The sequence below is a fragment of the Oxyura jamaicensis genome, chromosome 18 (genome assembly GCF_011077185.1).
Source record: "Oxyura jamaicensis isolate SHBP4307 breed ruddy duck chromosome 18, BPBGC_Ojam_1.0, whole genome shotgun sequence".
Classification (NCBI taxonomy): domain Eukaryota; kingdom Metazoa; phylum Chordata; class Aves; order Anseriformes; family Anatidae; genus Oxyura; species Oxyura jamaicensis.
The window spans coordinates 1,595,192-1,608,535 of record NC_048910.1 but is presented as its reverse complement, the minus strand read 5'-3'; the positions used below and the strand labels follow the sequence as shown (position 1 = coordinate 1,608,535).

At 46.5% G+C, this 13,344-nt stretch overlaps 1 protein-coding gene across 1 annotated transcript in view; it reads left to right on the top strand.

Annotated features, from left to right (window-relative positions):
• Window positions 1–1,204: 1,204 nt before the first annotated feature.
• SHISA6 (shisa family member 6) overlaps window positions 1,205–13,344 on the top strand; it is a gene marked incomplete at its 5' end in the record, with an annotated part of 239,103 nt that continues 226,963 nt past the window's right edge. Inside the window, one exon of the mRNA XM_035342714.1 lies at window positions 1,205–1,367. Coding sequence (XP_035198605.1) covers window positions 1,205–1,367 — 163 coding nt within the window. The remainder of the gene's footprint in view (window positions 1,368–13,344) is intronic.

Genomic DNA, 13,344 nt, shown 5'->3' with positions numbered 1-13,344 from the left:
AGGTCTTCCAAGAGGTTTTTCTGTAGAGCGCATTAGTGTTGCAATTCATTATGTACAAGGATGGCAGTCTGTAAAGGAAATGATTTGGAAAATGGAATGGACTCAGGTCCCAAACTATTTCTCATATAAAAGACCAAAAATATGGCATTTAAGAAATGTGAGGAGGTATGAGCAACACCATCATCATTCTCATCAATATGCAATGAAGAAATTTCTCCTCCTTACATCTTTCTTGGTACCTGAGGTGACATTAGGCAGATTCCTTCTGCCAAGAGAAAGGAACCTTTCAAACTCCATCATCTTTAAAATGCTTATGTCCCTTATAACCCACACGAGCCACCCCTTTTCCTATGGCTCAAGAGATAGCTTGTGGCTGCACTAAGAAAATCAGTGCGTTTCACGCTGTAATTGTTCCACTGCGTCCGTGATATTCACAGAGGAAAAAATCTTTGAGTCTCCACTCATCCAAGGGGAAAACATTGGATGCAGCTGAATTCTGTGACATTTCTTTTCATGGGGAATAGCAGTGAGACCTCAGAACTGTTAAAGAAGTCTCTAATGGACCAAAAGCTAAAGATAGGCTAATGGCTGTATTGACATTAACCCATGAAAATATTTTTAGTCCTTTTCTTATGGACTGCTGGTTCTCTTTTAAGAAACCAACTGCCATCACTGCTGTGTATTGAGCTTCTAGCAGAAAAAGCAAGGATTTAAGAAGCATGGGGACTGGACTGCTCATCTGATTCAGTCCTGAAGAAATTTGATGTGGGCAGGGCGGTTCTGGTGAAACAGTGTCAGAATCTTAGGGCTCTGGTGAGTTCCATGGTGACTCTTTGTGAAGACAGGGCTGTGTGCTGTGGAGAGCAGTCCATCTGCACTCTTGCTGACAGCAAAGACAGTGATGGAGAGATGACATTACCCTGGGGTGAAGTAAATTAGTAAACAATAGCTAGGCAAACCTGCAAATTAATGCAGTAGACACGTGCACAGAAAAAAAAAAAAAAAAAAAAGACAAAAAGACGCTGAGTTTTTAAGCCATTTTTTTGCTTTGTTATGTTGCCTTTTTTTTTTTTTTTTTTCTTTTTTCTTATGGTAGAAATCCAAGTACTGCTGGTTTTATACAGTGACCATGGAAGTGAAAATGCTGAATGCCATTCTGGCTGCTTTGTGAAAACGTTTTTTTCTTTTTTTTCCCTCTCTCCCCAGGGCTCTGGCTGACATCTTAAGGCAGCAGGGACCAATCCCAATAGCACACTGTGAAAGAGAGACTATCTCGGCCATAGATACCTCCCCCAAAGAAAACACCCCAGTCAGGACATCTTCCAAAAACCATTACACCCCTGTGCGCACCTCCAAAAGTAACCCAGGTAAGTGCTGGTTTCTTGCTCTCTCTTCCGATGTGGTTGTGCCAGCGGCATGTTAGAAGTCAGCAGAACATCACACTTTACCATAGCAGATTTTGAATACTTAAATTAGGATAATAAATGCATGCAAAAGGCAATCAGATAGAGCAGAGCAGTGCAAGGATCAGTGGTGATGATTCTTTAAGGTTTTTGCTGAACAGAGTGGCTGTTCTCTCTAGGCATTTTAAAAATTCAGAATCAGTGAGGTATAAATTCAGCTCGTACCAAAATGCTTGCATTAAGCTCAGAACATTGTGTATTTCCAACCAAACACAAATGCTATAAAGCATAATTGGGCTCTCTGCACACAGCAGCTGGGAAGGAAGAAGTCCACCTAATGGAGGCCACCTTTTTCACTCAGGTGAGCTGTAGGCTTGTGCCAAGAGCAAAGTGTGGAAGGTGACCTAGATGGTATCCCAGGAGCTAAAGGACACTGGCTTGCCTTGGCCTTGGAATTGGGACACACAAATGTTTTTCTGGTTTCTGGGGAGCTTGCTCAAATCACTTGACTGTTCTTTGCCTTGATTTCCCCAGAGGAATAAGGATGCCAGCCTCTTAGGTAAAGATATTACTCTGATTGGTTTAATGCTTCATATATCAATAACTGTCAAACCAATACCTTGATGGTTGCTGACCATCTTTGTTAAGTAGGATGTAGTAGGCTTCCCATCACTTCTCATCTTTCAGTTGCAAGTGGATGTGTGCCTTAAAGATATGCCCTCATTCAGTCACAAGCTGTTCAGCCTCACACAGAAGTTTCCGGGTGGCATTTCCTGGCCTTGCCACCCAGCGATTAGAGGAGGTTTTGCTAATGGTTCCTTCTGGGGAAGCTTCTGAAGGAAGCCAGCAGGAGCTCTGGCTGCTCCACAACCTGCGGGACTTGATGTGCTCCCCGCTTTGTGGAAGTGCCCATGACTGAGGGCAATGGCTGGTTTCACTGCCTTATTGTGGCGACTATTAGAAAAGTTTTGCTGCAATGTGCCACCACCCTATGGAGACAGAACTGGGTGACCGTATTCTCATGAAGGCTCCTTTACTGCTGGGGACAAAATAATTTTCCTGAAAAGTCAGAAGCATTTCTTTTCTCTCTGATTTTCGCACAAAGGCCAGTGAACCCTGTAATTTTATTTATTTATTTATTTATTTATTTATTTATTATGCTAAAGAATATTACCTGTGAAATAAAATGCTGGGCTGGAGAATGGTGAGGTGAGTTGTCTGGAAGAGGAGGGTGCTTTTGCAAATCTGCTGGCTCACGAGAGGCTCTGTGATACTGCCCCTGGATAGAAACACAAGAAATAAGGGTACTTTGCCAGGGAACAGCTACAGTCTCCATCAGAGAGCAACTCTGACATAAGCCCTAGGATGAGGTGAACCCCTTTCAGAAGCCCTACTGTCTCTTCCCATTGGCACCAGTGGAGTAACGGGCATCGGTTAGGGCCTGCAAACCCTGAACAGCAATGAAATTCCTTGCTTGCAGCAGCAGAGACCAGCTGAATACTGAAAGCCTGAATTAGATGTCACATTTATGCACTGCCAAAGCTGAAAAAAAGGCAAATGCAACGGTTTGCTAGAGGAATACATAATTGAACTATCCTTCTTGGGTGCCAATCAGTAGCCGATGGCTCCAATGGATGCTCTCAGGACTTACTGGATGCAAGTGATGGATGCAAGGACCAGAGCATGGGTGCCATGAGTGGGGTGCTAGTACAAATATTCATGAATCCAGGTCGAGAGGAGAGGGCACAGCCACTTCCAGGCACTTCCAGCACAGCCACTGGCCGCTGTCGAGGCAGTCAGTCACAGCTGCTTGGGGCAGCCAGTTGGACCGAACGTCGCACTGAGCCCTGGCCAAAGCTGGGAAAGGAAAACTTGCTCTTGTAGATTGCCCAAAAGAACTTGTTCCTGGCTCAGTTGTGTCTGTTATTAATATGTCCTCATATATCATATGAGACAGAAAGCTAATCACTTACAAAAGATTATGAGCTCATAAAACAGCTATACAGTTAATGCTTTTTTATATTGTTTCATTTGCAAAATAGGACAGTGCTCCATTCTCACTGTACTTGGTTGCTCAGATTATTGCAGGAATCAGAATGAGTGAATGCTAAAATCTTTAAGGTTGGGAAGGAAGTAAAAGTTGGAGAACAGAACTGGGTTATATCACGCTAAACTGGAATAAAGCTGGTAAGCCCCAGTATAGAATTTTAAGAGGGCTCACTATCCATCTTTCCTTTTTCAAAACAAGAAAAAAAATAAAAGGGGGATTGAGGGAAAGCTAAGGGGGAAAAGGAGGCAGTAGCATGTAGTAGTAAGAACCAGGCTAAGCACTGCTCACTAGTGCTGTAAATTGTCTTGAGAAGACCATAGCTGTAGCATTTTGCAGTGGGGTCTGAAGCATCAGCTCTACTGGCTGTGGTTTGTCTCAGGTCTCCAGAGTATGAGAGGTTAAGCAACCAGAAAGGACTATAGTAGTTGCACACAGACCGAGATTGAGTTTTATATTTGTTTTACTTGGAACTTTTGTTTCCAAACTTAAAACTAGAAGGGCACCCTTAAGTCTTGCTAAATAAACCATGGCTTCATTTTTCTATCAGGCTGGTTCGGTGTCAGTGAACAAAATGATTGTGGGTGACAGTGACAAATTGAGGTGGTCCGTGGCTGAGGCAGCAGAGTCCAAACACAGCAGCGTGAGCAGGTGCTGCTGAGGACTTGCCTGCGGTGCATAGCTCGCTGGGCACTGCTTGGTGTTTCGTGATGTGAGTATGGAGAGGTGCCTGACTCCCAACTGCAACTGCTGCCCCTCCAGCAAGCACTCAGACAGCCCTCAGGGAGTCACAGCAGCACATCACAGGGTGGGAGCTTCCTCTGGTAGCCCCCCGAAGTGTGGTCGCTGTCTCCAGCTGCTGCAAGTGGCCAAAGGAGAGCTGAAGACCAGGGCAGACACAGAGAGGAGTCCTCGGCACATTCACAAGGGCACTGCGCAGCAGGGGCTTTAAAGCTGCCAGAGCTCCATGGAGGATGGGAGGGCCCGGTGTGAGGTTTGGTCTGCATTTCTCTGTTTAGCTTTGAGACAGAGAAACTCAGGTCTAACTAAAGGGGAAAGAGAAAAAGTGGGTCTCTTTGTCCTAGGCATGGGGACAATTACCATTCTTCAGATAAGGACGCTGTTTTTCAAGAAAGCTTCACCCTGCTACCTTAGAGCTGCCGCTTTCCCCAGCTGGTGTGGGGGCTGGCTGTTCATCAGAAAGCATACATTTCTGCTTGGTGGCTCCACATGCCTGAAGAGCATCTCCCCAGGGATTCTTGCCCCTTCTGCTTTCCTCTGAGAATCAATCTTAAGTCCTTCGGGGATGGCAGGGAACAGTTCACACCCTGAACACTGAGATGTCCCACTGACATTTCCGTTCATGGGTTTCACACAGTGCTGCTGTTTTGGTACAGGTAGGTTCTTTGCAGATAAGAAAAGCCAAAATCTGTGCCTACAGACTGCTTGGGTCAGAGCACACCTCTCCAGCTGTGCACCACCTAATTAGTATGAGCTCCAGCGCTCTGTAGACAGGAACATTCCTTCAACCCACACAGACCTCTTGTTAGTTCACTGTTTGCTATTGTGAGTAACAGGTATTGTATGATGAGTCTGAGATTACAGGAAATACATCTCACCTAGCTATCTATTGGCATTTTTAATGTCTCCATCACAGTAGCAACATTAGGCCTGTTGGAAGGAGAACTCTGTTAACATTTCCCCAGTCTTCTCTCCCTGGGTGTCACCTCTCCTGACAGCTGCTGTGAAGGTCAGTGCCATCCATTTGCCCAGAGGATGGCCAGCAAGCATGGACAGGAATGAGGAGGGGTGGGAGAAAGGTCAGTAGTTTCTGTGGGCTTGGAAAACGTCATACATTAGCAGCAATGCAGAGACGGGAGCTTTCAGCTCCGGTGGGGGAAGACACTGTATTTGGCACAAGGGGCAGAGGTCATACCAGAGGCAATCCTTCTGCATCGTCCACAGACAGCTGGTGTGCCAGGAAAGACGTGGGCAGTTCCTGTGACAGTGATGCCGATGGCCATTAGCATTTGTGGAAAAATCATGACTAGATTCTCAGCTCAGACAGCTACCTCCAATGCCATTAGGTTTTTGAAGGTCTTCTGAAAGTCAGATGCAAGGAGATGGTTTCCTTTCACCTCAAAATGCGGCTGAGCAAAGGACCTGCAATATTCAGCCCCTGCAGAAGTTGTCTGATGGGAATTTTCTGACTGCCATGGTGGTGGAGGGGCAGCTGGCTCAGGACTAACCATCATACAGAGAGCAACCTTGTTCCTCCCCACCAAACCACAAAAGACTCCAAGTAAAACTTTGAACCAGGTCTTTGGCTGGTGTGAATCAGTGTGGTACTGTTGTGGTGATGGGATGTGGGCTTGGTTTAAAGCCCTGTGGCTCAGGGAGTCAGGCCTATGGCCCAGACTCACAACTGGCACAACAACTGGCACAAACCTATGATGCTCTGGGGCAGTGCATGCTGTGAACTGGTCCTTTCTTCTCTCAGTCTCCTTCTGGCTCTTCTGTCTCTTCTTCATACAATTCACTTTGACAGTATTGCAAGCCTTGAGAAAGGGGATACTTGGGACTGTTAGACTGATGTGGGAAGCTCTGTGGGAGGAGAATATCTCCAAATGTGTTCAGGACAAGGTTGTCCTTGATGCCACTGTGCAATGCTTTCAGCAATGAAGGTCTCCAAGGCAGACCACCTACCCAGCCATGAGGGTAGGTAAAATCTGTGCCTGGACTTACGCTACTTCTCACTACCTCCAGGATCAGGAGGCTGCAAAAACAATAACAAAACTCCTTTGTTTTTGTGCTTGGAAAAAAGAATCTGGCCTACTTTTTTATTCTGTAAATTCTCAGAGTACCACATTGCCTCACCAACGGAATATGCTGAGTTTGGTCTGAAACCAGCCCCAGACATGCAGGTGAAGAGCTGACCTCTGGGGTAGGCTGAGATAATTTGCCAGTGCACAAAATCTTCTTCTATTCACCTGCTGTAGGGATGGGGGTGCCTGCAGGTGTGAAGAACAGCCTATTGACAGGATTACCACTTTCAGTGCAGCAAACAACGCAGGCTAACGCTCTGATTAGCCTGATATATCTGGGGAAGGCTTTTAATAAGCCATTTGAGTCAGGATGTTCCAGAGATGTACATATTCAAAGTGCTGTTTTCAGCAGTGCTTTCCACCCAGAGGCATACTCTGAGCTTGTTCTGAATGTGAACAAATGCAGTAGAGGCCTTTAATCTTTATGGAAATAGTAGCTAACATTTCTAGCCAAACATAGGCAGAGCAGCACGGGGAGTGCATCCATCCCCTTATCGCATGGGAGAGGAGATCACAGCAGCTGGCTGTGCCCTCCCCGGCCTGCACGTGGGTCAGCACACACACTGGGCGTTTTGTAAGGCCAGGGTGAGCCAAGGCTCAGGTCTCCTCCAGGTTATCCACGTCTTGTCCCTGTCCATCCTCCTTCCTTCCCTTTCTGTCCTCTCCCCCATGTCTCCTGGCCTCTGCTTTGAATTGCTTCCTTTATTCATGCAGCAAATTCTCCAGCTTCTCCCCAAAATCCCCAGCAACTATTTGAATTAATTTACCAAAGATCAGCGTAGAAATGTATGTCGAAGGCGTTCAAATTCCCTGCTGCTTCACAGTTTGTGTTGTCATTTACAGCTGTTCAGGGGAATACAAAGCAGGTGTAAAATGATCCCCCAGTCCCTGCAGTAGCATTTTACAGCCCGTGCTCTGTTGTAAAGCTAGTTAAGGTGCAGGGGGGTGAAGAATTAGGGAAACAACTTGGAAAACACCCAGAGAGTTCCAGGAACAGGGTTTTTCTTTTCACTGTATTCCTAAAGAGAGAAACAGGACAAACTCTGAAACCTCTAGGATCTCCAGAAGATAAAATGGTTGAAAGCCACATGATCTGCTTTTCCTCCAAACACATCTCTGTTATGGTAATCCACAATCCTTCTCACTCCTTTCCCACCTAGGAAAATCCCAAATAGCTTAATGCACTTCCTGAACAGACAGAAAATGTCAGATTTTTCTCTCAGAGCATTTTGACTTATTCAGTGTCCTGGCATCCAGAAAACCATTGCCAAATGGGAGAGAAAGAAAATTGTCCAGCAGAGAGTGGGGAGAGGTGGGTGCAGCTGGAATTGGGGCAGGATAGCTAAAATAAGACATTGGCAAAAAAATGAAATAAGACATCTCCTTCAGCATGAGGAGCTGGGCTCCTCACTTATTTAGGACCTAGGTTAGACTGTACAGTGTTTCACTTATCTGAGCTGTGCCAGAGCAGCTGATGTCCTCCCATCGTCCGTGGCATTGCCGATCTCTGTCTGGGAGATGGGAATGCAGAGCACAGAGAGGCTAACAGCTTAGTTCAAAAGATACTTGATTTACATCTTCCCTTGACTTCAAAATAAATGCTTAAAACCTTGTAAATACCTGTTGCTGAGTCAGTTGTGCCCCAGGACCTATCAGGCTGAGAGGGGACGAGTGCTGCTGATCCCTCCAGCCCTGCTCTGAATGTGTGGGGCATGCGGCCTCACGGCACGGGCACAGACCTGGCTCCTTCAGTCCTGCATCCAGCTGCCAGCGAGAGCTGTTATCCCTGTGCTGGAGAGCAAGCACCTTGTCCCGGAGTATTTGTAATTCAAGAAACAGAAGAGAAGGGATAGGTCAGAAAGTCAGGTGAACCAGTGACAAAGCTATCTTCAGTGAGCTTAATTCCCCTGATTTCAGATGGATTTTTAAAACTAGTCACTATTTCTTTGCTTATCTTGTTTTCTGGACATCTTCCTCATCCTCTGCTGCCAGTGGTTAAGGCCTGGAGCTGTGGGGATGTTTAGCCATGGGCAGTGTAAAGGTTTAGTACATGCTGCCCACTAATAACAACATTAAAGCCTGTGGTCCCAGTGCCCTCCACAGCCATGCAGCCTCCATCCCTCTCTGCACGAGCCTGGGACCGCTGCCTCCAGCTATTGATTTAGTCTGTTCTCCTGAGTGTTTCACTGAGCTGTGAAGTTTTAGAGAAATTGGTGAAAAAGAACCTTGGGGAAAACTCCGCCCCACTAACAAGCCCCATGAGACAGCAAAATATCCCCACTGCATATATATTGTGCAGTGAGCTTACTGGAGAATAAAAAGCAACAACATTTACAACAGTTTCTTGTGTCTCGCATCCAAATATTTGCTGTAACTGATGTCAGGGTTTCAGGCATCAAAACAGCTAACAAGTGACAAAATTTTAAAAATTGCAAAAAAAAAAAAAAGTCTCTACTGTGGAAAAAAGCATGGGTAGGTGGAATGTGTGTGTATATATACACACATATAAATATAATGTCTTGATACTCACATGAGCCACATAGCCATGACAGAGTAGCAACATCCAGAGCTGCGGAATAAATACCAGGCCCCTGGTAAAAGTGTTTTGGTGGAATTTAGCATTCATTGAGCAGAGTGCAGTCCCAGAGCCACAAGGCCAGGCACGGCAGTGCTTATCATCCACAGTGATATCTAGAAATGCTAGGTTACTATGGGAACAGCATCTCTTTTTTAAGAGCAACTAATACAAGTTGTGAGCAGGAGAGAGGATTAAGCATATAGATTTACTTCGAAACAAAGCCTCACAGTGAAACTCAGCCTGCTGAAAACAAGACAACCACATGGAGAAGGGACAAACTTATTGAAACAGGCTTTTCTGGCATTAATGTGCAAAGAGCATCCTGTGGGTTGATGCCAGGGCCCTGCATGGTGCAGGGGATGGAGGCATCATGGGGATGTGCTGTGCTCGGCCTGGACCATGCACCTGCTTGCTGCACACACACAGTGTGTGCCTCCTTCCCAGCACAGGGCTTTGGGTTTTGTAACAGTTTTACTGGATTTATGAGCAAATCCTAGGGCTCAGTGGGGCACAGGAGTGATGCAGTAACACCGAACACAGGCAACGAGAAAAGAGTTACTGGAGGATGGAGGCTGTGTGTGTAGGGGGTCCACGCAGTACATTTGGATGCTTTCCCAGTTCCTTGCTCTGTACAGCTGGGTTGGGGAAGGCAAATGAATACCCTTCTCAAACAACACAAAAGCAGACATGTAAACAGTAATGGAGTGTGACATCTAAGGTGGGATGGTGGTTCATGTCCTCATCCTGCGTTGCTCAGAGATCTGGGCAAGGATCAAAAGGAGAGGGGTGTTCAAGCAGGTATGTGGCACAGCATGTAACTAAGAGGAGTGTTAGAGGTGCTGTGAGACAGGGTAGGACAGATATTCCTTCTCCTGGAGAGCCAGGGGTGTCTGAGCTGAAGTTGCCATCTGCCAGCCCAGCAGCTGCCCAGCTCAGGTCATGCATCGAAGGATGCAGTAGGCGAGGGTGTCCTGCTCCTGCTCAGGCTTTGATTGAGCCCCATCCTGGTTCTTGATTTGAACCTGCAGGCTTCCCCATTCTTCCCCCCACGCTTCAGTTTCACAGGCAGTTAAGTCACCTTATGGCTCCTCTGGTGCTGAGCAGAGGGCTCCATCCGTGCCTGCTGCCCTCGGCGTTTGCTGCAGCACATCACATCCTTCCGTCTGCTGGCTTAGCTCATCCACCCAGCAGAACCAGCTCAGGAAGAGGCCTTCCAACACTTGATGAGGTACAGGAGTGCAGTCAGGGTCGGTGCTGTGCAGGATCGTCCTGCTTCGGCAGCGCTGAGTTTGTCACTGCTGAGCTGTGTCCCATGTAAATGTAGCCATGAGGAGGAGTTCCAGAGGTTGCCTGTGAGCAAGGATGCAGGAGAACCTGTGCTTAGATACTCTGGCAGCTTGGTGCAGCTGGGATTCACCACCAGCACCTCCAAGGCTACCTTTGCTTGGAGATGAAGTGGGCTGAGTCACCAGCTGAGGTTCAGGCCTCAGGGTTTGGGATTTTCCAGAACTCATTTTTGACCCCGTGGCAGTATTTCATAATCAAAACCCTTCTGCTTGCAGTTAGGGTGTTTTAGTTTTAAGCTTCTCGGTATTTTCCATGGGGGAAAAAACAACTAAGCCTCTGTCTAACTAGCTCTCTGCCCTGAGCTGTCCCGCAGCACTGCTGGGCACTGTGAAAGGGTAAAATCGTTTCAGCAGCAGGTTTGCTTCTCCCTGTCTGCCTCTGTGTGTAGTGCTGGATCAATTACTGTTTGTAAAATGCATTAGATCTTCAGATGAAAGGCAGAAACACAATGTTTTCTTCCATTAATCAGAGCAGTTTAGAGAAAACATCAATTTAAAATGTTAAAGCCAATTTGCAACTTGTATTGACAACAATTAAATTGGCCTCCAGAAGGTAATGCAACTGGTCGCTTTTGACACTGTGAGGAATGAAATCTTTATAAGGACTTTCTGTGTGTTGAGCTTCCCCCCATTTTGTGATTGCTGATCCTATCACACTCTCTATATGAACAGAGGTGAGGAGCTGGAAGCAATACTCTAATTAAGAATGTGCCATAATCACTAAACTCTCCTTCCCCTTTTATTGACCCCCTGCCCAAATATTACAACTCAGTCTATGCTCCGCTTTCCTTCTTTTCAGCTTCCTTTGTTTTGGTGCCCAGCTGACTTTACTGAGTTAAAAATTATGCAAAAATGTACTGAAGCAAAGCTTCACCCCTTTATCCCTGCTGTTAGCACTAGAGGCTGTGGTCTCCACAGGTCAGCACTGGCCACAGTCTCCGTGAAGAGTGCTGGTGCTGGCACTACAAGGCCATAGGAACTCCTACAGCCTTGTCGTGGAAGTTTCTCAGCTCAGCATACAGAGCTGTGAGAATTAGGGTGATACTGGGGAAGTCACCGTTAACTTCCTACATTGCTGTTTGAGTAGGTATTGAAAAGCTTATCTGATGTCCAGAAATGTAAGTTTCTGAGACCTTTATTAGGGAAAGCAGGAGCATCTCCAGCAGTTGGTATAGCTCAGGACCCTGAAAAACTAGTTGATTTGTGGTTTTAGTCATTTAAATACTCAGAGGTTTAGCCAGGTATCTCTTATTGACTTCTGTCAAGCTCTGCTTGGTCAGAGTGATGAGATGAGAAGTCTGCAGGGCTGCCTGCCTGCTTCTTTGAGCTGTGCTTCTCTACACGAGGCAGCTTGACTTCTCCTTCGCAAGGCTTACGTCTTTGGGTATTCCCACCTTCTGCGATACACGAGGGGTGTTTTCTGGAGTCTTTCAGCAGGAGATTGTTTCTAGACTGAACAAGAGCAGGAAGGTTTGGCTTATATTGACGATCTGGAGGCAGCTTTTATCTGCAAACAGCATCGGTGCAAGTCCCTGTTTGTTCTGGCATGCCAGCCATGTGTGTGCACCCTGGGGATTCAGTGCATCTTGCCTCCTTTCCTCTGCTCTGAAGCATATTATCCTTGGACCATTTTACTTGTTACAGGTAGCTGGAAGGACTCCCATGTGGCTGTTTATATGAGCATACCTAAGACGGAATAATCCCCTTCTCCATAAAAGGGCAAATCTAACTACTCTTTCTGATAGATTTAAAATATTTGAGCAGGAAGAAAAAAGGAGTACATCTGTCACAATCTTACTTACAATCAGGGAAGTTAATGGAAAGATTCCTTTTGACTCTCCTGGGCTTTGGACAAGGCTTATGCTGCAACATTAGCAAATAATGTAGTTCACATCTCATCAAATCCTTCCCAGGAAAATAATTCTAATGCATGTGAATGGACTTTTGCAGCTTCCTCCTCAGATCTGTCCCTGGTTTGTCAGCTGTGCCAACACATCTATCTTCCAGTGTTAAATCACTTCTGTGGATAGCTGTTGCTCTCTAAAACAAAAACCATGGAAGATGTTCATTTGCTGCCAGTCACAGATCAGTGCTCCAGAGCTTGGAATAACCACACTGAAAATGCAGTAAGATAAATATTAATTCTCAGGCATGAGTCTTTTTACCCAATATCTCCAAACTGCAGGAACGCAGCCTCTCATTTCACATCTCTCCTCAGTGGATCCACCGTTTTTCCTACTGAGAAAGCATTTCTCAGCAACCTCCACAGGCTGGGTGCAGCTGTACTGTCCACATCATGCTTACCAGAGGAATCTGAAATCCAGATCAGTCCTGGGGCCACGTGCCAGATCCCTGTACTGTTCCCATAGGCAACCTGCACTCAAAATTCAGGTATCTATACATCCCATCTTCCTTGTAGCAAGCAGTGCTGTGGTCCTTGTATAGGATAGCTCTGGGGAACTTAGCAAGGAATTAGCCCTTGTGTTGGCTGGAGGGTGAAGGAAGGTGTTGAGCTGTGTCCATGCTGTAGACTAAATGCAGCATTAAGCCTACTGAAGTTCTGCAGGCTGCCAGAAATCATCAACAGTGAGTATGGCAGCATGGCATCCAGGTTGCCCAGCTCAGCAGAAAAAATATTTCTATTATATGCTACTTAAATATTAATATATTCAGTGGTCAGGAAGCAGGGCAGTGGGTGGGAAGTTGAAAGGGCTCTTTATGGTCAGGGTACCATCGGGGAGCTCCAGCTATGGCCATCTCTGGAGTGTCTCACAGCTGCCTTGGGGCTGAGCATTGTGGATCTCAGAGCTTTTCACCCAAAGTTTCCAGGTTTCTGGCTGCCCTCGTTGCATCACTTTGGTGCCTGGTGCCAGCAGAACCTCACAGCACAGGGTTAGCTGCTGTCTTCCTCCTGCTGAGGCCACTTGCTCCAGGGTGGGGGGTCACCCTCCTTGATAAGCATCTGAGAAGTACAGAGATGACAACAGAGGACTTCAGGTGTGACTTGGCTAAGGTGGAGGAGGAGCCCTAGTGTCTGTCCTTTTCTTTTTATCCTCAGCTCCCTGCTGTGCACCAGCTCCTGGGCAGCACCAGGACCTGGATTAATGTCTCCACTAACTCCATTTGCTTCCATTCTGCACTCACC